General features: G+C 38.8%; 1 protein-coding gene across 11 annotated transcripts in view; it reads left to right on the top strand.

Moving 5' to 3' along the window:
* ABLIM1 (actin binding LIM protein 1) overlaps positions 1–27,857 on the top strand; it is a 192,282-nt gene that overhangs the window by 151,110 nt on the left and 13,315 nt on the right. For 6 of the 11 annotated variants that reach the window (XR_013953077.1, XR_013953079.1, XR_013953082.1 and 3 more), the window contains 10 exons: positions 2,251–2,406; positions 6,944–6,979; positions 8,269–8,398; positions 18,522–18,626; positions 20,700–20,747; positions 23,065–23,211; positions 25,443–25,534; positions 25,666–25,753; positions 27,182–27,243; positions 27,543–27,603. Coding sequence is in view for 3 of the 11 variants with exons in the window: in XM_080598267.1 (XP_080454393.1) it covers positions 2,251–2,406; positions 6,944–6,979; positions 8,269–8,398; positions 18,522–18,626; positions 20,700–20,747; positions 23,065–23,211; positions 25,443–25,534; positions 25,666–25,753; positions 27,182–27,243; positions 27,543–27,603 (925 nt within the window). In the remaining 8 variants the exon portion in view is untranslated. The remainder of the gene's footprint in view (positions 1–2,250; positions 2,407–6,943; positions 6,980–8,268; positions 8,399–18,521; positions 18,627–20,699; positions 20,748–23,064; positions 23,212–25,442; positions 25,535–25,665; positions 25,754–27,181; positions 27,244–27,542; positions 27,604–27,857) is intronic. The other 5 variants (XR_013953078.1, XM_080598268.1, XR_013953081.1 and 2 more) reach the window with 3 other exon arrangements.

Below are 27,857 nucleotides of genomic sequence, written 5' to 3'. Positions count from 1 at the left end.
CTTCATTTCAGTGGTTAAATTGTTAAAATTCTCAGCACCATTACAGGGGTAGTTTTTATCACCACAGAATTTCAAGGGCAGGGCAGGCTTTTTCCAGGCCACATAAAGATTTAGTAAATCTCCTGAAGCCACTTGGTGATGTGAAGATGGACAGAAGGCAGACAGGTCAGCTGCCTGACCAGATCTTAGAAATTGCAGTTGGAAATACATTCACAGAAAGTTTGCCCCAACATTTCAAAGAGTTATTTTTTTTTCTCCTCTTCTAACACCACTTTTAGTATTTACCACTATACTTCAGTATTGTCAGTGCCCCTTTTTTCTTGGCAGAGGAGTTTCCAGGGTCAGAAGAAGTCATCTACTAAGTTCAGTTCTAAGGAGGCAGAGTATGAAATCAGCTGTACTTGGATGAATAACAAAACAGCTCAACCTTCTCAGACTTGCTGTATTTCAATGCATATAACCTACACTTCCAAGAACTTGCATGCGTTTAAGAGTCCATATAGCCTTTGTCCTCATATAAAACGTGCTCCAGACAACCTGCACAGTATCCAAGGGAGAAGTGGAATATAATAACGAAGAAGAAAATGACAGGAAAGCAAGTTAGTGAGAGAGAGTCCATTATGAGGGGTCAAAGACAAAGCTTATGTTCGGAAGAAGCAGCAGATACAGGGCAGACTTTCTTTTCTGTTACCTGCACTTAATGCTGAATCACTCATTTTGTAGATAACCTTAAGATTATATAGGTGAAAATGTAAGGCATACAGATTTGTTACATGTATTATAACGCAGAAAAATTACCAAAATTACAGATCTCAAGTCCTGAGTTTGAGATAAGTGCTAGTTCTTCAGTGCATTTCAACAACAACCTAAAAAACAGCTAATATGTCTAAAGTGTTCACACTGCAGCTGTCAAACCACAGAGCATGGCCTGGAGAACTGCCATCATCCTTCTGGTAATATCACCTGCATAAGCTGTAGCTTCACCTGTTGCTGAACAACTGAGTCTATAGGGCAACATCTGGGGTCTGTGAAAGTATCTATGGTAATTTACACTGGATTTAAAATGTCCAGACATATTTGCAGCTCTTTAACAGACTGCGGTAAAAACATTACACAATCCATTAAAAAGTGGATTTCCTAACTATTTCAAGCCTTGTTTCTCAATCAGAAGTATTTTGTATTGTATTTAATTTATGGCGTTATTTAAGAACCACCAAGACTAGTGGTTGTTAGAAGGGCTCAGGAAGGTAAATTCACTTAAATATAAAGACATTATGTGCTAGTACTAAGGCAGAACAGAACTGAATGAGAGTAGAAACAGATCAGCCTTGTTTTCTTGTGCAGCCTCCTATAAATAACTAAAATACCTAGTAGAAAAGGTGAAAAGCAAATTGAATATTCCCTATTAGCTTTAAAAATCAAGTTTACTTCTGTAAAGTAGTTAAGAATGTATGCTGATTTTTTTAACAAGTTTTCTTTTAATTAAGAGAAAATATTAGCTACCTAAACAATATGTAAGACCTCTTTCCAGCTCCCTCTGATGGCCACAACTGTCTTTTTATAACCGATTTCCTGCTCCCAGTTTCAAACTAGTTAAGAACATCTCGCAGTTTTAGTGAGAAAATAGTCAATGTTAGTACTACTTGGTATCCTGTTAGTAAGCAATAAATGCTTTAGTTAGAAGTTTGCGCATAGGTTAAGTGATGAGTGCAATATAATAATTTCAGCTGGGAGTTTGATGCCTAGTCCCGACAACTAGTCCTGCTTGCCATTTTATTTCCTTGTAATGAGTTGTATTTCCTCTCGTGTGCAGATTTATAGGTTGGCGTTCTGTCTGTGGTCTCCTGCATGGAATCCTCTCACAGTCTCTGTGATCTGCAATCTAAATTGATATTATCGCACATTTTGCAGATGGGAAAATAAGAGCGGAGGTGAAATGACTTGCCTTAGGCCACAAAATGAGTCATTTGTGGAGCTGTAGTTTCCAGCTCGGTACTGTTGATAAGCAACTTTTGTGTGACATCTGTATATGCAATGTTCTTTCTTTCCTAAGCTCAGAAAACACTGTGTGCTTTTAGAGGGAGGCCCACTTGGAGAAGAAACAGAAGCAGCCACTTTGTGTGTAGAGTGCCAAAAAGGGTTTTCCATGGCAACAGTGTGATAACAAATACACAAAATCATAAATTGTGTAAAATAGAAATTACTAGTGCATTTGTGTAAGTTAATTTATGTTCTGTCTTTGACCTTCAGGCAAAAGTAGACAATGAGATCCTTGATTACAAGGATTTAGCAGCCATTCCCAAAGTCAAGGCCATTTATGACATTGAACGTCCAGACCTAATTACTTATGAGCCATTCTACACTTCCGCCTACGAGGACAGACAGGAGAGACAGAGTCTTGGAGAGGTAATGAACCGACAAGCAACCCATTCTGCTATAAGCTTTACTCAAAGCCTGCTACGCTTCTATCCTCTTTTGAAATAATTTCTAATTGACACTCTTTAGAATTGTTGCTGCTGCTGTTCAAAGTGCTTTTTGTGTTTGATCTGGGCTTAATGGGGACAGTCGTGACGATGTGTTACGTGGGGAAGCTGCACAGTTAAACACACAGGTCCACTTCTTGCCTGCATTAACACCAGCTGCTGGCAGAGGAACGGGGAGCAGGTTGCAGGCCATTTGTGTGTGTCTCTGCTGATAATTCGCATGCATATTCTAGCCTTTGGGTGCAGCAAAATCCAGACCACGAGGCAAAAGCCAGCTTGGTGTTGTGCTCTGTACCAGGCACGTTGCTGTAGAGCACCAATGCTCACAACAGAATATGAGGAGTACCATAATGTTCTGTGGCAGTAACAGGATTAAGAGCTGCAGAATGCTTTCTCTCTTGCACACCAAAGGGAAATACATTTCCAGAGCACTTTGCCAGACATACATATGGGATTAAATTTGAAATAGGTCAGGATGAAATGCTCTTCCACCTGGAAAAGCAGGTTAGTTGCAGTATGGAAATAGCTGCCTCACATTGTAAACTCCCGACATTTAGTAGATTCTTTTATCCTGCAACAAGAGAAACAATCGTCTCATTTATTTTCTTAAATTTGTATTTAAAGATATCTTTCAGGTTGTAGGGTCCCTCAGTTTTCTCAGGTGAACTTCTATAGCTGCAACCACTATTAACACGGTTCAAATGCAGATCATGAAGCAGGTTTTGTCAGGTATTACCAGTTGACTGTAAATCTAATTTCCAGAATGCAAATCTAATGGGTGTGGAAATAGACTTCTTTGCTATCTCGGTGACTTTAGCTGACAGTAACTGAATTAAGTATGAAGATATGCTGAGGAAAAAGGAAGTACAGTAGAGCATTCAGGCACAGATGGTTTGAAGTGACTAAGATAATCTCTCTTAGCAAAGCATTCTTCTCAGCAATAGATTGGTTTTCTCTGCTTTTGTACTTTGTTCATTGATATTTCATAGGACTAATCTTAAATTGTGAGCTATATTATAAGTTAACTTGAGGAGATTCAGGAGACTGTTTGGCTCAGGAATACAACAGGTGATTAACAGGTCAGAATATTACAGAACTTCTGCTCTCAAATTCAGGCTGGCAGCGAATCCAGCTGACGTATGATTCATAACTCCTGTGAGATGTATTGGTGATCTCTGAGCAGTTCCAACAGATCTGAGCCATTCCACAGAACCATCTACAGACACAAATCTCTTGTTAGTCACAAAGGAAGAACTGATTTCACCCAGTTTTGTTAATCCTTAAGGGGATGCTGCTCACTGATAAAGGCATATGTTGGAAACTGTCTGCCCTTATGCTTGTTCCGGGAATAGGCAAAAGCCTTTGGGGTTTTCTTACCCTGTATTATCACCAGCATTAAATCCAATTAATTTCTGGTGACTACAGAAATTTGTTCTTGAAACAAAATGGTTCTCACCATCTTTTCAAGAGATCTGGGTTTTCTACTCAATGCTACTGGTGACTACTGTGACCTTGGGCAATTCACCTCGCCTCTCTGTCCCTGTTTCTCCTCCCTTCCCTTTCCCTAATGAAAGCACAAGCCCATCAGGGGTGGAGTGATCTCTTACTTTGTGTTTGTGTTGTTGTATATGAGTGACACTTAATCTTCGAATATCAGTTGCTATCATCTTTAAAAAGCAAAGGAGGTGACATGTTCAGTCGTGGCAGGGATTTACAGACTTTAAGCAATTTAGCCTGCATTCTTTTTCTAAAGTGTTTGTATGTGGTGGGATTAAATAAAATGTGAGCCTGACTTTAAGCCTGCACCCTAGAAATGCCCTTTACATAAATTAAAAAATATATATAAAAAAATCAAACTCAGGTAAGAAAGATGTGCATGTGTACAAGGCAGGTGTGTAAGAGCAACCAAAATTAATCCAGTAGTGGAAACAAACCTTAAATTACAGGGAATAAACTACAAGAAAATTGTATACTTCAGCTACAGAAAGTGCGAAGACAGCACGAGACATTTTTCTTTATTGAAATAAAAGGGAAATGCATTGAAAAGTTTCTCACCAATAATTTGTGGTGTTCGGTTAAATCCCAATCTTGTTTTTCTATAAATCTGTGATGAGAAACACTTTCCCACAGCACCATCTAGCGGGAGCTGGACATTTTAGTTAAAGATACTGGATGCTTGAGTTACAGATCCACCAGCAGCAAGAAGGTCGTGAAGAGGTGGTTTAGCTTCTCACACAAAACAGATGAGAAATGAGCCTTCTGGTGCTCTGTGGCTGTTTGAAGATGTGTTTGCTTGAAATCAGTACATTTTTTTTTTTTTTTTTTTTTTGCTATTGAGGCTGACCCTTAATGCAGTGATAAAATTTCTAGAAAGTCGAAGTTGCTCAGGTTCTTCAGGCCTTTAACTTCTGCCCCGTTAGCAGCAACCTGGTTAGCACAGGAATCAAGTCTTTCATCAGCTCCGACTTTTGCTGCATACATATTGAGAGAAGCAACATTACCCTGTGCGTTCTCTACTTTTAGTATTCTGTCAGTTGAGAGCAATAGCTGTCTGTAGCAGCTTTCAGTAAATAAACTGCTGTAAAATGTGAAAACTGCTTTTTCCTAATGTGATAGGTGCTTCAAAATGGAGCAGGCATCATACCTGGTAGTTCATTCAAAAGGCAATTAAAATGAGATCAGTACAAAGTGCTGGAAGTTGCATTGTAAAATTACACCTGTAAATGTGGCCAAAATGTTGCATGCCAAAATTTCCCAGATGATTTCCCAGAATTTCCAAGAATGATCTGCATGACTGCAGGCATCAGAGCAGCCCCTTAGATCTCAAAGTGACAGAAGACTGAGCCTGCCGTGGGGAGTAGAAATTTTGCTGTAAATTTTTTTTTTTTTGCTGTAATTTTGTTCCCTACAGCTCTACCAAAGTTTGTTGTTGTTGTTTTTAATATCTGGAGACGTCACTTTGTGTTTCCACTGGCTTACTATTCTGGAACTTTGTCTTCACAGTCTACTGCAGAGCGTATTTTGAACTGACTAGTGTAAAGATTTGTGCAACAGAACAGATTTTAAAAGACTTCATAAGCTCTGAAGAAGCATGACTCAGAATTTGAGATACAGCAGTTCACCTATGCGTGATGAAACAATGAGTTGGCTGCAGAGGGTGGTTCCATTTCCCAAAAAGCAATGAGATGATGTCAGTTAGTGATGGAGTGGAAATACCTGAAATGTTGGTCATGGAATCAGCAAGTCGCTTTCTGGGTTGCCTTCCCAGTCTTAGATTCCTGTGACAACCATTTACGTTGCCTGAGCAAGTAGGCAACCTCAACAGATTATGGAAATTTGTTTATTTACAGTAATCACCAGTGTTACCAGCTCTGTGAGAGTTAATGGTCTCACACTGCAAAATGTAGAGGTGAATTTCTGGTTATTACCAGAAACTGAGCATACATTTTATACTAACTATTGTTGTGCATTATTGTAAAAGTTAAACCAGAATCAGCAGTTTTGGTGCTGAGACATTATCTTAACAGCTATGTCGTCCTGTAACAACTGCGGTCATATTTAAGAGCATAATCTCTTGCCGTGTTTGCTATGGCAATTAAGTAATATGGAAATTTAATGCATAAAAGAATAAATATTTTAAATCCTGATCTTCCAGCTTCAAATTGTCTTGTGATAAAAGACACATAACTGGTAATCATACATAGCCTTTATTCTTGTTTGTACCACCAGTTTATGCATGATCTTATGCTTCATTTCTAAAGGCACGTCTTGCCTCAGTTTCCCTATCTCTGTAATAGAAACGCTTCATAACTATTGCGCGTATTTCTTACCGCTGGCTTTTGCATACTTCTTTCAATATACATGCTGAAATTCCTGTCTGTTCTCCTTGCATAACTATGGATGAATACAAAGCTAACATAGAGAGAGATCATATCAATGTTGGTGACAACTACGTGCTGCTTTGCATTGGCTGTGAAACGTAAGGCCTTGAGGAAAAGGAGATTTTTGCCAGAGTATGTGTGTTGGAGGAACAGCATGCTTCATCCTGGAAGTCATTCTCTACTTCTGGCGCCATGCAAAGCTTTGAGTTAAGATTATTTACTTTTGATTTCCACTTTAAAGATTTCTTCATAACAGGCATGCTTATTAAATTAATAACCCTTTCTGATTCTGATCTCTACAGATATGCTTTAACTACCACAATGATTAGATGGTTGAGAGATGTTGTTGCATGATATTTGACTGAATTAATCACGCTTATAAAGATTCTCCCAGAGACTTTAATTGCTTCAATGATTTATGGACCAATTCCTGAGCAATGTGGAAAAAGCAAGTTACGGTGTTACAATGGCCTGTTATGTCTTCATTGCCATTTTATATGTCTGGGTTGCCATTTTCTAGCCCAAAACATGCCGTGATGATTCTATAACCTTACTTTTTTTTTTTTTGTATCTTTGCAGTCTCCAAGGACATTATCACCTACCCCTTCTGCAGAAGTAAGTTTGGTGGAACATAATCTTACTATGATTACAATAGCTCACTTCAGCAAATGCAGGTGTTGATTTTGTTACCCATCTGATCTCTTTTTGCTATGTAGAAATGTTTTCTGAATATTGAAATTTAAGGAAAATTAACTCTAAAAAGAAAACATTAAGCTTTCATTGACAGATTGTATGAGAAATGAAGCTCGTGCCGCTACCCAATTATTGTCTATAAAGCAGAGCCACTTGTCCAGCAGAGGTCACTTCTTGTACATTGATTCTTCTGGTTGCCACAGGCAGGATCTCCGGAGACGGATGACTGACATGAGCTAAAACGCTGCTCTAAGCATTTAAATAAGAAGACATGGTTGCTACTAAAACATTTGTAGTTTTGCCTCGAAGAAAACATAACTGTGGTTTGGTTTTCCCTGGGGACTGTTTTGAACATTATGATAACATTAAATATTTGTAGAGTTATTTGTCAGGTTCCTATAGATGCCATTGCATAAGCATTTTCATTTTGGGGGTGTAGCGTGTTTGTTTGCAACATAAAAGTCACGGTGATTGCTACATGCTTAAAAAAATAAAAATAAAAATAAGGTGACTATAAAATTTGTAATTCTTTGTGCATTCAAATTGCTCTCATCCATTTTGTCCTGTTTTGCTTTGCTTTGCATGTGTTTTCTTGTTTTGTTGGCTCTGGGTTTATTTTGGTTTGTTCTGTTTTGGTTTGTTTTCCAGGAAACTGAGAAAACTGAGTTTTGCTGTGCAAGAAGGTGTCATGTTTTCAGATGGTTGGGTGGGGGCGTCAGATCTAATTTGGGTACTAAAAACCCTGTTTGTAGCTAGTTGAGACACATGGTAAATTAAGCCACAGAGCTCTGAGCTGCCTCTTTTGAACTCTTGCTGGTCTCCACCTTAGCTAATTGAAGGCTGGCTCATGTATCTTGTGCCATGTGCTGCAGCACAGGCATCCTCTGAACAGGCAACTTCCCTTATTGAATCACAGGAACATGGGGAAATCTAGGATTACATAAGATTTAATAGAAATTACGCTGAATGACAGGTGCAGTTAGAACCTTCCAAGACTGAACTCTGACACTGACTATAAAAATGGATCAGTCTTTGAACAGATCATTAACAAACAATAACAATGAAATGGGTTGAAAGCTTAGGGAATATTGTTGTTTCAGTAGCTTCTGTTGATATCTGCAGATCCACAAACGTTGAGCATTGCTAAAAGAAATGTGTAATGCACGTTTATATTTACTAGTGAATTCTTTTTAATTGCTTCTATTCTGCAGGGTTATCAAGATGTTCGGGATCGCATGATTCACAGGTCTACTAGTCAGGGCTCCATTAATTCTCCAGTGTACAGTCGTCACAGCTACACACCCACCATGTCACGTTCCCCTCAGCATTTCCACAGACCTGGTAAGGGCAACTGCCTTAGAAGCATGTATAAAAGTAGTGTTTCTTTACTATGTCACCGAGTGGCAAAGATAAGCATTTGTTTCTCTTAGCAGTCATTTGAAAAATTGTTTCCTATTTTAATATCTTCTCCTCTACCTGTGTTTTTTGTTCATGATTGATGCAGTCTTTTGCCGTAGATTGATGAGTGTCATCATGAATACTGATCTTCTGGTTTTATTTCTGATTAATTATTTTCTAAATGTATGTATGTTTGTGGAAGTGATCAACAATTTACAGCAATGAAACACAACCTTCGTTCAGGAATTTGGGAAAAGTATCACATCTTAGAAACAAAAGTTATGGCTTGACTATAGAGAAGTCACAGATGTAGGATTCCTCCCTCCTAAAAAATATTTATATAAAATAAATAACCCAGCATATTCTGAATTGTTAGTCACTTTTTAAACATACTCATGCTTTGCAAGATAGTTTTGGGTTTTTTTAATTGAAGCCATAGACATTTTCTAGGGGACATATAAAAAAATACAATTTTTTTTTATTGATTTAGCAGTGATGCACAAGTTCTGTGTATAATACAGAGAATGTACAGTCATTCAGGTTCTAAGTGCATTCAAATTACTAGTTGTGTATAGGAAAGCAATACTTGAAAATTAAGCGTTCATCCATGCCCAAATTGCATAAAAATGTATCTGTAAATGCAATTCATTGAATACTTTTCAAGATTGATTTATTCTTTATGGTAATGAATTAAATCTTTGTGCCCCTTTTTTAAAATAAGTGATACAATCGTGCAGTTCCATCCTCCTTGGTGATTGCAGACGAACACTTAGCATGCCAAAGGCCCATCCACAATAGCAGCTGCAATTTTAAAATTAAAGATTAATTGTAGAGCCACCACTGTGGAACTTGAGTGCTGGAGCCATTTCCTAGTAAGGGTGGGCTGAAAGCAGCTAATTGTGTCTGTCAGTGAATGCCTTATTTAATGGGCCCAAGGGAGGTGGGACAGAAGCAAATTGTGTCTGATAGTTAGTGCTGACAACATGACTGTGTTTTAAGATGACATTATAACTAAAACTGAGAGACTTATAAAGCATGAAAAAGCTGCAAACTTCTGTCTCTTGTTTCTGGCAATTTCAAGGGGATTTTTCCATTTGTATCGGTTGTATCAGGGGCATGAACAAATCCAAGACTTATTCCAGAACTTACTGTGATTGATTTTTTTTGTCTGTGTTCAGTCAAGGATGTTCCTCAGAAGTAGGCTCTGCTTGTGTAATTCTTTGATGGGCGGATGGGCTCAAGCAAGAATTTGGGTCCAAATGTAAAATCTTCAAAAGTTCGCAGCCCGAGGGATTTTCCGAGAAGATATTTGTTCAAGCTTATCTCTGTTCAGATGATCTCATCTTTGGCTAACCTGTTTTTTTTTCTCATATGACACAGACATAAATCTGTAGAATTCATCATTTTGATCTTTGCTACCCTGCTTTGGGGTGATTGTTAATTTATAATTTTCCTCCAGTATTATTCATATTGAATAATAGCATGTGTATATTTAACATTCTTTTCTTAATATCACTTCTTGTAACCATGTTATTTGCAAGAATAACTTCTCTCTGAATAAATGCAGTGGCCCCAAGTAACTCCTCTTTGGCTTCCAGCTAGCCCTTGAGAGAGAAGCGAAGCACTGTGTTGACGTTGTCAGCATCAGGTTCTTCAAAATTTGAGTGCTACAAGTTTTGAAAAAGTTTGCAGCCTTTTCCTACCGTGATGCCCTAGCTGACGTTGGTAGAGTTTTTGGAATGCCTTAAAACAATAGAGGGCAGCTTGCATGCCTCTTGACTGACATGGGGTTGATCAGGCACTTTTCAAAACAGCTGCTTTCTTAACTAATTGAGCGTCAATGTTTGTGATGTTTGCATGATGGCAGCAGGCTATTTTCTGGTAACAAGGCATAGATAAGAATCTCATTAAGCAAGTAAATATTACGCTGAATTAGTAATGCAGTTCAAATCTGAGCCTCTCTTCATCTACTTGCTGTAACTTTGTCTAATGTTTATGAACCCTTTGGTACGTCTTTTAACCTTTTTTTTTTTTCCTTCCTCCTTTTCAGAATCCTAATTGTTTAATGCCTTTTTTTTCTTCCTTTGAAGCCTCCTTCCCTGCCTTTCTCTTATTATTTTTCTTTGTTTTCATTTTGTTCTGCCCCCCGATTCCCTGCTGCCGCAGAGCTGCTCCCTACTGGTGTGCAGCGGTTGTCATACCTGCGCACTAGCAGTCGCAGCTCCGCTCACCATGACTCCCGCCCCAACTCCCCCTTCCGACACCACTTCATCCCCCATGTCAAAGGTAAGGAGCCAGGCCTCTCCAAGGAGTACCCTCCGGGCTGGAGATTTATTAGCATTCTGTCAAAGCTAATAAGGTGCATCTTCGTAAGGTTATCATTGGCTGCGTAGCTGAGCATGCCTCGAAATGTGCCGTTACACTTAAAACACTGGTAGAATAGACATAATGTCCTTTCTTAGAGGAAATATGTCATTTCTAAGGGCCCTAGTTGACAAGTCATCAAGCAATTTCCCTGTTAGAAATACAGAGGGAAGCATTATCATCTACTGCTTAGAGCCTATACGTGCCTAACTTAGCCTCTTCCTAAAGTAATATATAACAACCCTTACAGCAACTAGCATGTCAAATTATTTCCACATTCTTAAAACACACATTTAAAAATTTACTACAAATACTGCCTGAATAAGACCAAGGTGACCCAAAAAATATGAGAAAAAAAAAAACAACAACACAGATTATATCAAGATCAATGGCAATAAGGAAAAGAATCATTATTAATCCTATTGGCAATAACTAGTGCCCAACAAAATAAAATCTCTAGGCCTCTCCTCAACTAGTGAGAATCAGCAAACTCTGCTGAAGTCAGTAGAGTTGCAAGGATTTACGCTACCTGAGGATTTGGTCATTTCTCATTTTTTAACCTGTAATTTTTTGTTATTTGATTTGAGGGCGGAGTTTTTTCTATGTCTCCCTTCAAAGAGCTCATTCAGCTCAACAAGCTTTTAGTTTCTTGCTTTCTCTGGATGTGGTTTTACTTTTATTCCTACTGGAGCATTCTCTGGCTGGGCTGTTTCTTTATGTTGGGGGAGACAGTCATAGCTTATATCACCTACGAAAGCTCAAGAAGAGGCAATTGAGTATGTTGAGCACAAACTCTATTCTGGCACCATGGATTAATGCAGATAATCAGAAATTGGAGTTAAAAATGGTTGCAAGGCAGTTGTTGCCATGCATTTTCAATAAATGCTAATAGATCTCAATGCTATCTCTCTTGAAACATTCAGATCACCATTACTAATTTTAGTTTTGCTTTTCCTTAGATGATTTTTGTTAATATGCACTTCAACTTTCCTATTATATCACTATAAAAACAAGAAAACACACCTCACTTCAAACTTAAAAGATTGGGACCCTTAAAAATAGATACACAGCTCATTTCAGCATGCAGTTAATCCATAACCCTTGCAATTTCAACATTTTTTTTTGCTGTTAACCCAAATTACTACCTGCACTCTTTCAAGTGGCATTTTCATTCTTTTTCTGTTGAGAAAATAGATTCTTCAGAAGATAAATCAGAAGAACTATTGAAAAACCGTGCCTGTTGTTTTCATGTTTCAAAGATATTCATGTGTAGATTAGTCCTGTATCTCAGCTATTGGTACAAAAGGCCAATTGGAATTGTAAGTGCTGTAGACAAAGGGGTGAGTATGGTTCTTATGAAGTAGATGCACATAGAACATTGTAAGAATCTACCATTTTCTGAAAATTTTACATAAAGGTCTTAGGCCTGTACAGGGTTCACGTGTGGTAACTAAGCAAGGCTCCCAAAGCTGTGGTTCATATCACTGTGACATGTGCACCATCTGGGGATGTGGTGCATTTGGGAGGGGGCAAGCAGCAGGTACTCACATATTGTAATTCACATGGCTCAGTTGGAAGAGTAATCTCTTAATTGTCAGTCGAGGAAAAGAAGCACCTTCTTAAGGTGACCTACAGCACTTCAGTGTGGTTCACAGGTTAACGTGGTGGGACTGTCCCCGTGGTTTTCATTTCCTTTTGGTTTTCTTCTCTGTGGAGGAAGGAGGCCACTCAGTAAAACAAAAAGTGCGCTCTTGGGCTTCAGTTCACCACTGCAAGCTGAGCTCCGCCAGAGCATTGAGTCAAACTCAAACTTCTATAAAGCATACATAGATAAAGTAACTTGGGATGTTTTTATTAATGATCTGAAATAAAACATGTAGTAAAACTGCAGGCAGAGCTTCCTGATGACATGCAGACTGTGAAAATAGCAGCCAATAAAGAACACGAGCAAGAGCTTTTTCAGTGAGCAGTGCAGCCAAATGTAAGCCGTGCTTCTGAGTGATGTCCATCCATACACGCTGGAAAAAGTAGTAACTATGAAGAGAACTTGGCTGTTCTGGTGGATATTAGGATGGGTAGGACAGAAGAAAGAGATGCTCCAGCTAAAAGAGTTACGTAGGGATGTTTTAAGACCTACAGGGAACTGGTAGATTCACAGTCCCAGCAGGATGAGTGACATAAGAAAAGCTCCAGAAGTTTCAGAGAAGGATCATCAATTTATTGCAGATCTCATAGTGAGAAAGTTAATGCTATTAATTTATTAGCACTATCAGATGGAACAATTTGATAGCGATTTGTACCTGTGTAATAGAAATGTGTGGTAATACTACTTTCTCCAATATAACAGGTAAAGATACAATAAAGTCCTATGGTACACTGAAATTAGGCAAAAATCATTATTTCTCTCATTTGTTTTAGTTGAAGATAAGTAGGCATTGGAATATCTTTGTCTACAAAACACTGAAAAATACAAAAAATCAACAGGCCTGAAGACCTTCATAATTTTTCCAACATGTTAAGTGATCAGTGGAGCTCTCACAAAACCCAAACATTAGATGAACAAATGTTTGTCGTGTTCCTGAAGTCAGAGCAAGCTCTGGCTTGTCCTTTGAACAGGTTATGATGGAAGATAGTTTGTAATCAGATGCACTCAGAAAACCCACGTGGTGTATATATGTGTATATGTACTATATGCATACAAGATTATAGGGAGAGATAATGTTTCTGCTAAATAAGTCCTGTGCCTGTCACAACATGTAGGAGAACATGTTTTCATAGGAGGAGACAGTATAGCTTGTTCTGAATATAATTAGGGGATTTGGTGTGGCAATTTTTTTTTTAATCATTCCGGTAGTGTTGAGTGAAGTCCAGTTGCACTATACTGTGTGTCCTCTTCATTACTCCATGTTCATATAAAGCTATTGTTACCCACTGGTGGGTTGAGCTGGGTTTCCCACATGGTTCTGCATTTGTTCTCCTTGTATACCAAGTGTCCACATACCCCCTTTTTTTTTTTACATCCATCTAGCAGAAAAGGGAGATTGGTCTGGTACCGGCTGCACCTAAAGCAACTGCCTGATAATCTTGTCTGTAGCGGTTTGCCTTGGATATCATAACCGTCAATTGTCAGAGTTTAAAGAACTGCCTTATTTTACCCTTGAGAGTAACATCTTTTTCTACTAGGGAGTCAGACCCTTGTGAATACATCTGAGATGAGAACTGGAGCACTGTCTGGAGTTAATTAGATGGGATAGATATGTTTACAATGATTTAACGAATAAGTATCATATATCTTTGTACTTGGCCTTTTTCAAAGTCACTTGTACTTTGAGCAGGAAGGTAAAATTGGTGTAAATTTGTATGAAAGATTTCATAAAGCTGTAGTGTTTTGGTTTGTGTTGATTTTCTTAGGAGTCAGAGAATACAGGTCATGTCAAAACTGCTATAGTAAAGGGGCGTAATTTCCAATCAACATAATGATAATGAAATTGACAGTTGCCACATACACCTGTGTTATTTTGTATCATCAAGCCAAAAAAAGTTGACATTTAGACCAGTTTGTGTGTTTACCTATAGCATAATGCTTAAACCAGCGTAATACTCAAGCCTTGCAGACAAGGCCAGATTTTAAGGCCTTTAACAAGTGAGGGGGCTAAATATGCCTAAGGCAATCTTAGTTAGAGTTTGTTGATGTAATTTACATGTTGAACAGGCTGGGAGAGGGTATAATATACATCAACTCAGACTTCATTTAAGCTCATTTGGTCTCTCCATTGAATTTGGGCTTGTCTCAATAAAGTACTGTCTTCGCTATGAAAGAATCAAAACAAGTCCGTGAATGAAAGAAACCCTGACCCTACTGAAATCAGAGACAAAACTTTCATTGAGACCCAGGATTTCATCTTACATGCCTAGAATTTTTCAGAGGCATTCAAGAAGATTGCAAAGCCCCCATAAGATTTCTGTCTGAAAAGAGCACCAAGTTAAGGGGGGAGGTTTCCTCTACTCCCAGACCTTCCCATAATGAATCTACAGGCCTCCATAGTGAATCTGGGCCTTGTTTTTCACAGGTTCCTCCTTTCCTGCCCCAAGACGGGTCTCTGAAATGAAATACTCAGTGCATGTGATAAATTTCCAGGGTTTTGTGGATGTAGCTGAAAATTCTGCTCTGGAAAACAGTTATGCTTTGGCTGCTTCACGACTTTCAGATTTGTTGGGAAACATGTGCTACACATCTGGATAAGCTGATGAATGGCAGCTTGATGACACATGAAAAGGACTTAGGACTTAGGTTCTGTTGAGGTGGTTTCTTGTCTGTTCAGAAGTAAAGCAACTAAATTGCAGGTTGGCAGAAAGCTCAGTGTTGGTTGCTTACTGACTTATCTTAGCCTGATTCTGTGAATTTAGCTTGTGAATCACACGGTGGGCCCAGTGACTGATTTCTGTGTTAAACTGACTCCAGTATTACTTCACATCCCCCATCTACACATGCACACATTAAAGTTCATGCCAGGGGAGCAGGAGCTAGTTTTTCTCATGGCGTTGGCAAACTGGTGTGCTCTCATTGCTTCGTGGAGTCAAAAGCAGTTACAGTTTATTCTGAGATACGAAGACAGGCTTTTGGGTGCAGGCACAGCAAGGCACCCCAGTGCAGTGGGCTCAGCCCCTACTTTTACGTAAAGCTGCTGGCAGGCTGGCCTCAGGGCACTGGGAGGCACGTAGAGGCAGGTTAGCTCTGCTCTCCGGTCTGCGTATGCGCACTCTAAAGACAAAGATACTGAAGATACACAGACTTCTTCCAATTTACATAGTCTGTCACCAAAGAAAACTCAGTTTCTGAAGCAGTATTGTCCAGAGCATTGATTGCTCATTTCCTTCCAAGAAGCACCCCCTGAGCCATTTTACATTTTAGGTAGTTGAGGTTAGTTAAGATTTCTTAATAGCCTTGGGTTCCCTGTCTGAGGACTCTGTTCTTGAAAATTTCTGTACAGTTAGCCTCTAAAGGATTTTCTGGAAGAGCTGCTGAGGTGTTTTTTTGTTGGCTTTTTTTTTTTTCCCCCATTTCATCATAAGCATGTTTCTGTGCTGCATCATTTTCAGTTGAACACCAGTTTTCTTTGAACTTGGAGCTGTTTTTACCACTCAGCACCAAACCCAGCAGGACGCTTCATATGCTTGAAGTCATAAGAAAAATGTCCTTATACTGAAAAACTGACCAAAGCATGGCTAGTCATTTTTGTTCACTTCAAATCCCTTTTATGCATTTTCTGTGATCTCCTACACGCATTAAGATCAGTGCTAGGGTCAGGGACCCAGAACTGCCAGCCTTTCCTAGACCCTCAGGCACTATCTAGAGTTCAGCAGATGCCTACCAAGCCTGTGTTATTTTTGTAGAAATCAATTTAGACTCCAACAGTGCCATTTTCCTACTAAAACATAAAAATTGCCAAGCAACTCTAAGATGAAGTTCCTAAGGTTTTCTCTTCCTAAGACCCATTGTAGATGGAACCTTAAAACTGCTCAGGACATAAGCCTATACAGCTCTTCTGGGCAGAGTTGAAAATCATTTATTTCTATTTACTGAAAAATGGGTATATGGATGAGAAGTCTTACAGCAATTCCACATTGTTTTTGCAGATTTGTTGCAGTAAAATAAAAATTTTAGAAAAAGATTGGTTTTTTTAGAAACAAAACATTTTAGTTTTTGATGTTTTTTAGTTTTAATTTCTGAGAAGGCATTGGAGAATGTTGTGTTTAACCTGTAGTGATTTTTAACAATGACAAGCAAACGGAAATAATTATGTTCTTAGTTCTCTGCAAACGCAGGTTCCTAAGCATGAGCTTTAACACAAAATTCTGCTTTCATAAATTGTGGGTGATTTTATAGCTGCATCTGAAGCATTTAAGCCTTGTTATGAAAGTGGGCTCACCAGGGATGATCTAATGAGAGTCTAAATAGATGTACCATTCCCTCCTGCAGGGGTTGGAGTTAATGAGACTATGATCCTAGAAACTGTAAAGGAGAGTCATTTATCAGTACTAGTAGAAGTCATTAGGAAGAGACAGACCACACAGAAACCCCGGGAAATACCAGGCAGCAGAGACATCTGCAAAGCAACATGTGCAGGAGGATATCATGCTAATTGCGTGCCTTCTGCTGTGTGCATGATACAACATCGCCAGTTTTCTCTAAACAAGTTATCTGTGTACCAGCTAGGAGATTAGCCAGCATACGTTATGGATGTGAGCTATTTGGGTCTAGGTGAGACACGGCTGTGTCTCACAGAGACATAACTCTGTGTTAAGAGTATTTTTTCCATTTCTGGTGCCCTTTAGGATGGTAAATGACCACTCAGATAAAAGAGAAATGATGCAAAAGAAAACTCCCCACCCCAATGTATAAATAAGAAGTGTGCTGAGCCTGAGGTTTTGGGTAGTCTAATGGAGCATAGGAAACCTGCAGCTGAAAGAAGGCCTGCATTTTTTTTTTTTTGGTGTTTCATAGCTTTCCTGTACTTGTCTACTATTTTATTTTGGTGGTGGTGGTTTGTTTAGTTTTTTTTTCTTGCTTTATTAATCAGCTTTGCTAGGTTTTTTAATCCCTGGTGCATACCTGAAAAAATGAAGGGGTTTGATGCTCCCCTACCTTTTACCTTAGTGGTCACCCACACCCATATAAACTGAGCACTCAGGTGGACAGTTTTTGCTTGTATGAGTTTGTGTTACTGTGAAGAAAGGCACAAAGTAAAAGGCAGCAATGTTCTTTTATGGAAAACACACAGCTGTGTGTTGGGAAATCTGTCTTGGTGCTTGGGGATCAAACTATGTTTCAGCAGCAGCCCTCACATTGACTGGGGAGCTTTCAGGGCTGATGGGTTGTTAGGAAGCAAAGAAATAGTCCTAGTAAGAATAACCATACAAATGGAACTTAAGTTTTAAGACAGTAGATTCAGATTTGCTAAATAAGCAGTCATGAAGTATTGTCACTGGAGCCAGATATGTCATTGACAGAGACAATGGGGTGGCACCATTGATTAAGGTGCAGCCACCTGATGGGCTGCATTGCTTTACAAATTATTTTGCCATATCAAAAACTTCCTATCGGAGGAATAAACCAATGAAAGAGTGTGTAAGGAACAGGTATGCATTTCAATGTTGGCCAAGTGACCTAACAGCTATTTTCCATCTCTAGCTTCTCTGCGCTTCTGGTTTAGGGAACTGTAGTAACTGCCAGCATCTGCTTTTACCTGCTTGGGAGTTGGTTTCATTTGGGGTTTGCGTATCAACTACTATGCTCTGTGCCTGCGACTTTTATCTCCAAATGTCAATTGCCGTATTAAACCATTGCCAAGTAACCTTCCATTCTTCTTTTCCACATTGCCCATCTAATCACCAGCTGCCAGCACACAGCTCCTGCCTGCATGCCGTCAGAATGAGTGTGAGCTGCTAAAACCTCAACTCCAGCCTGAACACAAATCTTTGTCTCTGCAGGAAAATGAGGAAAAAAAAAAGTCACCAGGGCTACCAGACCTTGTTATTGTTTGTGTTTATATTTTTGGTTCAAACTTCTTTTCTCCCTGGAGGTTTTGATTCCACCAATTTTGTTTGGGTTTGATTGGGCTTGCTTTTTAAATTTATTTTATTTTATTTTGTTTGTTGCTCTCCCTCTTCTTATTTTGTTTTCTCCATTCTTTCATTGGAGGCAATGAGCCGTCCAGCGGTCGGAACTCCCCTGTCCCCTATCGGCCAGACAGCCGCCCTCTCACTCCAACTTACGCTCAGGCCCCTAAACATTTCCATGTTCCAGGTAGGAGCTGGCACTGTATGTGTCTCGGTGTCCTGTCACAGTGTAGAATGTAGCCTTTGTAACTCCTGTCTTGTCTCCATTGTTTCACGCTGTTTGCCATGGGGTGCACACGCAGGGTTTGGGACTGCCTGCTCCTGGGCTTGCTGGGTGGAGTAGTGCCTTCAGAAAAGGGGGGTTTCTGGCGATTTTTCTCTGTTCTGTTGGTCAGGTGTTTCACTGTTAGAATACCATGTATGAGGTCTACTAATGGCCCGTGAGCTGGATATAAGCTATGCAGGGCTTGATTTTTCTCTCAGTTGCACCAGCATAATTCTGCTGACTTTGGGGAAGTTGGTTGTGATTCCCAGTGACCAGTGAGCCATTGCGTCTATAGTCATGGTTGGGACTTATTTCAGTCTTGAACCAAACAGTTTATTGTTCCCTTTTATTTTATTTTTTATTTTTTTTTATTTTAACCAATTGAGGATATTTCACTTGTTTTGTGCAGTGGCATGGTGTCCTCACAGAGCCCTGCAGATTTGCAAGGACATGCGTGCATCAGGATGCCCTCTCTATAAAGGGCAATATCTATTTAGAAGTGAGCTGCAGCCTCTGAGATCACTTGTCTTGCTTTTTGGTGGGATGAGGGTGTATGTCCCTAGGGTTGTGGACACACATTATCTGACCGTATCAGTGCTAGCTGAAAGCCTTATATCCAGTTATTCTTCAGGTCCCCTTCAGTCTAGTGTCCCTTTTCACTGCAGAGGTTACTGCTCTGCCTCCCGTCCTCAGACCAGGCAGATAAACCACTGACGTGAGCTTCCCTTTCAGGCAGTATGACCTGGCTTGGCCCAGGAGGGCTGTTTTAACCACCTAAGCTAACCTGGCTGCTTTTACTTGTGCAGGTTAAAGTGCCCTTGCATGACTTACCCAGCCGAGTAAACACCCCAGTGCGGTGGGAGAGCTGTCCTGCTCAGCTGGCACACGGCAGCCCCCCAGGAGCCGTGTTTGCAGCCCCCTTATGGCTTTTTGGGTCAGGCGTGCACAAAAGTACTGCGTGACTGCCCTTTAATAGCTATACTCATTTGCTGTTCAAGTAGCCCTAACAGATCACGAACACGAATGAAATACCTCAGTGTCTTTGTGTGCAAGGAATTGGCCTATTTAGTCAAGGAGGTAGGGTTCCGTAGAGTAAGTTTTACCTTAATTTTCATAGATTTCTGCTTGGTTTTCCTTAATGCCAGAGGTTGTCTCCTGTAGCACTTTAATGGGATCTGAGTATTTGTAGCACTTTAATGGGATCTTGTATTTGTAATACATGAAGTGTTGGTTTGAGGTGGGTGGGTACTTTAGAACAATGTAGCTTCTGTCTTGGATCACTGTTTGTAAAAATATCTTATCTTTTAGACATGCTGTAGATTTACTCCATTAGGGTTCCGGGAAGTGACTTTTTCCTGATTTACATTGCAATATGCAATGTGGTAGTCCTTAAATAAATATATATATATATATTAAAGTCTATCCTAGTGGTTTGAGGATTAGCAATATATCCCTTAGCACTGACTCAGTGAAGTCTAGCTGTTGACTGTTCAAAACAGTGTGTGAGGCAGCTATTTTGTTCTCTGGGTTTTAAAGTGAATTGTAGGCTCGCTGCATTATCCTCTTCTCAGTCCAACCAGTCAGCTGGAGAGAAAATTGAGCTGTTATGGCTGAAGCACAATTTTCCACAAGAAGTTATTTGGGGTAGTTTCCCCCAAATAGCTTGTATCTTCACCATGGAAATCTCTTGCTTGTTTGCATTTCCTAATGTCTGTGACACTGATAATCTCCTGGATATTTGAAGTGAATTGTTCATGATTTGGATGCATCCACATGTTACAGAATCAGCTCCAAAGGACTTCATACCACATGTCTTTGACTTGTCACTTGTTCTTATGTTTTCTTTTCTTCAGATAATCTGATTCTGTGTAATACTGGCTTTTTCTTGTGCTACATCCTTGATTTGGTCTGTCTGCTGTTTTAGTGTTGGGGTTAACTTCAACTATAACTGAAGTAGTTCTCATATTAACATTTTTCTCTTTCTCAATTTCACAGATCAAGGTGTCAACATTTACAGAAAACCTCCAATCTACAAACAACATGGTAAATGATCTTTCTCTTTTTGTTTCAGAGCTGGATTGTCAATTGAAATGCATGCAGAATAGTGAGAAGTATTCAGCGTTTATGCTGCAAGCATCAAAAATCAGTAGTCCAAGCTTGAAACAGCTTTTATTGCATGTCCTGCTGAGTGATTATGTTTTAACGCATGTTGTTTCATTTGGATCATACGGCTTAAATCTTGGCCACATTGATATTAATGGCAAAATTGCCATTAACTGGGATTTTGCTGTCTTTATAGCGTTGTGATGCCTTTCTGTATTTTACTTCTTTAAGTTTATATTTTCAGAATACGGGTTTTGATGGTGGAAAAATGGATTAACAACAGTCTGTTTTCTGACAGGAACTTCATGGATTATGTTTATTTTAAACAGACAAAGTACAATTTATTTCAACAGCAGTGATGGGGATGTTACTATCAGACTGGAACTCCAAATGTACTGTGGCTTCAAACAGGAATCTTTAAATACTGAAAACAATATAGGTGACTTATCATTGACAGGGCTCATTTGATTCTCAAGCCCTAGGAAACTGCTCTGGTAGTACAGTGTATTTGCTGTTCCAGTGTTTGGATTCTGAGTTGGACAACAGCATTAGTACTCTTATCTTTTCAGAGTAGATTTTTTTTAGCAAGTCTGAAATAACAATGATGGCAGAAGCCAACTGCCTTGGTCTTCTGTAATACTCCAGAGCAAGGGACCTTGAATGTGTTCTCTATTCCCTTTTGCTGTGAACAGAAAACTTTAAATAGGACATTTCTATGTGATGTGATGAAAGACAGATGACTCTACTCTTTAAAGACTCTGCAACCCTTTGCAGACCCCTTAACCAATGAAACTTATTTGAGTTAAGTAGCAAATTAGCAGTACTACAGGGTTCAGATGAACAGTTGGCTGAGAGCTGTTGAGCTGAGATGATTAAGAAAGCCCAGGAAATCCATTCTGTAGGCAGGAATGAGCATTGCAAATAGCACAGCTGAAGTTTTACATCAGGTTTCTTTCCTCTTTCTTTTTTAAGTTTTCAAACCATGTGATCATTTTAGAAGTCTTAACATTACTTTTGTTTATTTTTATGGTTTTAATGTATCTCCTCATCTCCCATTAACATGTGAATGTTTAACCACTGACATCACCAAATCTAATACGTAAGTACTGTTTGAAGTCATGCTTTTGTAAACTCTGACCAGATTTCTCCATACCTGTAATTATGCTTAGTTTTCCAATCATAAAATTCTCAGAATTCCCAATGATACCTAATACTGATTTTCCTGAACTACTCTGAGTGTGTTGGATTAGTAACAAAGTGCTTCATTTCTATAACAGATATCTTTCCCTTTAAAAAGAAAAAGGGGAAAAAAAAATCCAGAATCTTTCCTTCTGATATAATAGCTTCATATAAGAGAAGGGTGATTTGGACTAACAGTTCGTGGATAAGAGGTAGTTAAGGTTGTTTTAAATGCAAACTAAATTCTATTGAATTTATATATATGTATATATATAAAGTGTGTGTATATGTATATGCATACATATATATATATACACATTTAATGTCAAGAAGTGAAATCCATAATGCACATCCTCACATGCTTTTAAGAGACTTTGGCTTAGGCTGGAATCTTAAATGCATGTGCCACTGCTAAGGTATGTTAATGGTGAGGTTCATTTCATTGCAAGTGCCTTTCCCTGCCAAGTTGATCTAAATGGAGTTTAGTAGTTAATAAATAAATTTGCATCTCTTTTTTACTGCTACTGCATGCTAATAAGCAAGTACATGCAGGAGAAGAGATAGAGTGGTTAAATAAACATATTTGTTTCAGATTTTTTTAACGTTTGTTTTGCAGTTTGTCACGGAAACATAGGAAATAATTAGCATCAGTACAGTTAAAATTAATGTTGTCTTTCTGAACTATTTGTTTTCTTACCCTAGAGGGAAGACAAACCAGTGCATAAATCTGGTTTCATCTTCATTATTAATCAGCTGTCTTTAGGAGATATTGGCAAATACTGTTGGCTTAAATTTTCTCACTCTTGCCTATCATTCTAACGCTCTGCAACCCTATTAAAACCCCAAGCTGACTTGGGGTTATTTTGGGGGTAGGGATGTGGGATGAGAAGGTTTGATTTGAATCTGTTGGCAAGAGGAAATCATTACGTTGCTTCAAATTACAATTGGAAAGGCAAAACTTGAAAATGTTTAGTTTTGAAAATGGCCTTCTTGTAAAGTGTAAAATTTTGCCGAAATATGGAAGACCTATATATTGATAAAGATTACTACATAGCTAAGTTCCCTGATTGCCATCTAGATGCAGCTGCTTTGGCAGCACAGAGCAAGTCCTCCGAGGATATCATCAAGTCCTCCAAGTTCCCAGCAGCTCACGCACCAGCACCCAACGAGATACCAAAGATTGAGACGGACCACTGGCCAGGTCCTCCCTCCCTTGCAGCCATAGGTATGCCAAAGAAATGATGTAAGTGATGTAGACTAAAAGGTACTGATAAGCAAACTAGGTGTAAAAACAGGTAGGGAGGGTTGTTTCCACTCCAGGTGTTCTCCACAAAGTGCAGTTCTTCTGGTGAGACCTCCAGGTGTCTGGGTATTTATAACTGTTGAATAGGAGTGAGTAGAGGAGGTCTTGCAAAAGGACATTTGGATTGATCACATGGATACTAACTGTAGACAACTGATGTGAATTCCCATATAGTAACGTAATAACAGTATTATGCATCACACAAGCCTGACTTCTTTCAGTTATTGTCTATTTAAGCTTTTAGTCCTAAGCTAATGGCGAATATTCCACACAAAGTGTCATCGCTTCCAACCACATGACTGTTTTCATGCAAGTACTGCAGTGAAGCAATTAATAGACTAAAACAGTCCTATTTTTTCCAGATTTACTGTTTCTATAGACTGTGTATTTTTCTTCTTTGTTGTCGCATTGCAGGCACCTTATTTACTTTTATTTAAATCATGCACATGATCATTTTTAAACTTTTTTTTAATGTATTTTTTCTTTTGATTTTGTTGACCCTCATGTAACACAGTACAAAAGTTATCTAGCCTGGCTGATTTATGAAGTCAAGTCAGAAACAGTGAAGGTCTTGCCTATTTCATAACCTCCTTTCTGAAAAGGAGAGTATGGTTATTCTCACAATGGGATTTTCGTGGAAGTGCTGTGAGAGGTGTCATAACGTGAGAGGTGTCATAACGTGGGAGAGCTCGATGACCAGTCAAAGGGGCTGCGTATGCAGTGGCAATTGCTTGAAAATGTCCTTTTTGTAGGATTGTAACTTTACAACATTACAGTCACAGTTAGCACAGTCACAGTGCTAACATCTACATTGAACCTCTCCTGATGGTGCTTGTCATAACTACACCATTATTAAGCTGTGTGTCAGAGGGGGAGGCTTTGTTGGAAATTTTGGCTCTCAGTTCACTCTCCTAGCTGTGGATGATAACTTTAATATTATTTTCCCAGTAAAACTGCTTTGTACGTTGACTCTAAGGTGATTTTGTTACATCTGAGAAATTAACATGATTGTTTATACAGATAAAAATGTGCTCATGGATGTATTTTATTCAGAGATAAAAAGACATTAAGCACTGAAAAACAAACTCGCAAGCCCTAGTTTTTTAGGCTTGTTACCTGATTTTCTGAGTGTGGTATTTTAGTTACAGAGCTAGACTGAGCTCAGCAGTCAAGAAATAAGTCATGCAGCTATTGTACTGAAGTCTTGCAAAAGCCTGAGACACCAAACGAAATAATAAATAATTTGAATACAAAGATATAATTTCTTGATAACTTTTTGTCTCCATGTTAGCATCAATTTAATAGTGCTGTACAAAACATTTCATTCATGTAAACCTTCAGAGACTTTAGTAGCAAAATTGAGTCTTCATTCAAATAAAACACTGAGTTTGTATTGGTGAATAGCTGTATGAGGAAATAGCCTGTGCAGAATAAAATACAATTGGCTAAATGCATGCAGCAGTGTCATACTCTGTGTATTTATTGAAGTGTCCTAGCGTCCAAACTGGAAATTAGACCATTTCTTATGAATATTCAAGACGATAAAGATTAACCAATAAAAATCAAGAAACTAAAATGCAGAAAACCTGTGTAGAAGTGGTTTATTAAATCTAAATTCATTTTAGCTTTATCCAAAGGATTAATTAATTTATTTTATACTAGAAATTATGGGATACTCATTCCAAATATGAGAGTCTATTCAGGAGATTTATGAAGTTTAATTTTCCACTTGAAATGTTATGTGAAATTCACTTTTCTGAGTCTAGATAATTATAAATGCAAATCAGACATTGTTTTTTTAGCCGCTGGTACACTTGCAGGTACACTAAACCCCATGTTTCCAGAACTAGCAATCTGAGCTCCTTTTCCCTATTACTTTAATTCTTCAGTTTTTTATTCAGGACCGTTGCTTGGCTGGGAGCCCATGTGCAGTTCAACTTCTTGTTAATTTTATAAGAAGCTGTTAGCCATAGGGCAGGCTATCTGAGTGAGTTTTGTTAAGGGTAAATTTTGAATAACTTGAGTCTGCAGGAAAACATTGCTTTGTTTATTCAGTAAATCAAACTGATGAATACATTGAACTAGCACTGAAATTTCAAGCTGCAGTAGAATGGATACACAAAGCTCTCTGTACTGTGGTTTTATGGAAGCAGGAGCTGACATGAGACGCAGGTCAAGTGGAAGAGAGGAAGACGACGAGGAGCTACAGAGACGCCGGCAACTGCAGGAGGAGCAGCTCATGAAGGTTATTATAACCTTGTCTTCATACTGTTTCTGAACACCATACAAAAACTGCTCCTTTTCTTTCTGTAAGCAATTTTTGATACCTCAACTAGCTTTATTTTATTCATGTATTTTTTTAATTGCCATTTTTAGCTTAACTCTGGTCTTGGACAATTGATACTGAAAGAAGAGATGGAAAAGGAGAGGTCATCCCTTTCTGCCAGTCGTTATGATTCTCCAGGTAATTCATGTAGGCATTGAAGCTACCAATGAATAGTGAATAATGAACACCATAAAGGCACATATTCAGTGGTTTCCCAGAAGAGAGACCACTGGGAGACTGCCTGATATGTGGTATTCTCCCATGAAAAGAGTGGCGGGTGAGGGCAGTAGTCATAGTTGGGTATTTGCGGGATTGTTTGTGTTGTTGTTGTTGTGTTATGTTCTTTTGATCATTTTTTTTTAAACTAGAAGAAATGCGAGGCTGAGAATTCTGAGGCCATTTTGGGGAGAGAAATTTCCTAAAATAGATAAAGAACGAGCTTCAGTAACTGTTACCTCACACACATACTGGTAACTGGATTATTAAATTACAATAACACATTTTGCTTAAATTGGTGGTTGCAATCACCCTTTAGTTTCTCCTCTCAGGGACAGAAGGTCAGCAACATTTACTAATGGAGCTGCATATTCTAAACACAGGTGGTATTTCAGTAGTGGCTGACATTTTGATTGGGTGTATTGTGTTGCAGAGAAAAAAAAAAATCAGCTTTTGGCCTTTTTGCACACTTTGATATACATTAGTGGCTACCGCAGAGCTCCAGAGATTAGCTTTTGGGGTTTTATTTCACCCTTCATCCACAGGTTGTTGTAGCACAGCAGCTAGACTTCAAGCCAAGATGGGACAAAATGACTGCTGCCAAGCAAACTAAGATTTCTTCATGTTCCCTATTGTATAAGTGCATTGCCTCTATTTATGGTTTAGGAGAGAGAGTCTGTGGCTCTCCCTCAATACTTGTAATGTTTACAGGTCCAGAGTCTACCTGGTCACTTCAGAGCTTATGATTTTTTTATTAATGATAGCACAGGTTAGAGAACTACTTTATTGGAGATGAGTTCATCTCTCTTCACAGTGATAATCAATGCAGTCAACATTTGCCTTTTGTGGAGTCGATGGTACCTCTCCCAAAGCTGCTTATTGCTGGCAACAAGAATGCTTCAAGTTCCATGCCCCTGTCCTTCTGTGACAAAAATATTTAAAAAAATCAAAATCATTTTTATATGAAGAATCTTGTCTGAAAGGGCTGCATTAACTAAAGAAACTATTAAAGATACATGACAATATTTCATCTATCTAAAGTCTAAAAATTTGTTTTACTCTCTTGTCTAATCCTTGAGCATTAATTTCAGCTCAGTGGAGACCACTTTGATTTTGAGCCTGGCACCATGACATGATAATGCTACGTCTAACTTGCAGAACATATGGAAGTTTGTGATGAGTCTGGTGCTGAGATGTTACTCTCTTAAAGTCAGTATATCTCAGTTGGTTATGTGTACATTCAGTGTTTCTGTTTTTTTTCTGCTAGTTGATTTCTCAGATGTCCTTGGTTTTGAGTTTTCGTGGAATTTTCCCAGTAAAATGTTTTTTTTTTCCTTCCTCCTTCGACAGCCCATGCTTCAGCCTCCAAAACCTCTTCTCTTCCTGGCTATGGAAAAAATGGACTTCACAGGGTAAGGAGATGGTGATTCTGAGAAGCAAAAGGTGGCTTTAATCATCTATGGTATTTATTTCCCTATTAAATGTAGTGGATTTTCAGTTTGATCAAGCTTTCCTATAAGAACATCTGAATTAAAACCTAATTTCCCTCCCCGCAAACTTCAGTGTTAAAAATGCAAGAAAGTAATGCAAGAAAGCTTATAAAGGTTGAGGAAAGATAAGCTTTAAACAATTTGTTACTCCCCATATAGCACCACACTGGTGAGGTCACAAACTGTGAATTTATGTGCATGTCCCTCTTTTCCTGTTACAGCCGGTGTCTACAGATTTTGGTCAGTACAACAGTTATGGGGATGTGAGTGGTGGTGTTAGAGGTAAGACTGAGGGGCCTTTTTACATGCCTCTTCCTTACAGGGAGTGTATTATGATCTTTGATCATTTCTGCTATTTTATTTTAAGGTTGTGGATGTGGTAGCATTGTATTTGCTGAGTACATTTCTCCGGTAAACTTGACAGTTAATGTGTACTTGCAGAATTTGAGTTAAAAGGTTTGGGTTTATTTTGCTAAATCTACTATGTAGATCTGACCCCTGTTTATGCCAAGTGACTGCTTTAGCACTGGTATACA

The sequence above is a fragment of the Anser brachyrhynchus genome (genome assembly GCF_964034855.1).
Source record: "Anser brachyrhynchus genome assembly, chromosome: 6".
Lineage (NCBI taxonomy): Eukaryota > Metazoa > Chordata > Aves > Anseriformes > Anatidae > Anser > Anser brachyrhynchus.
The sequence above is the reverse complement of the archived record's forward strand: the minus strand, read 5'-3'. Positions and strand labels throughout refer to the sequence as shown.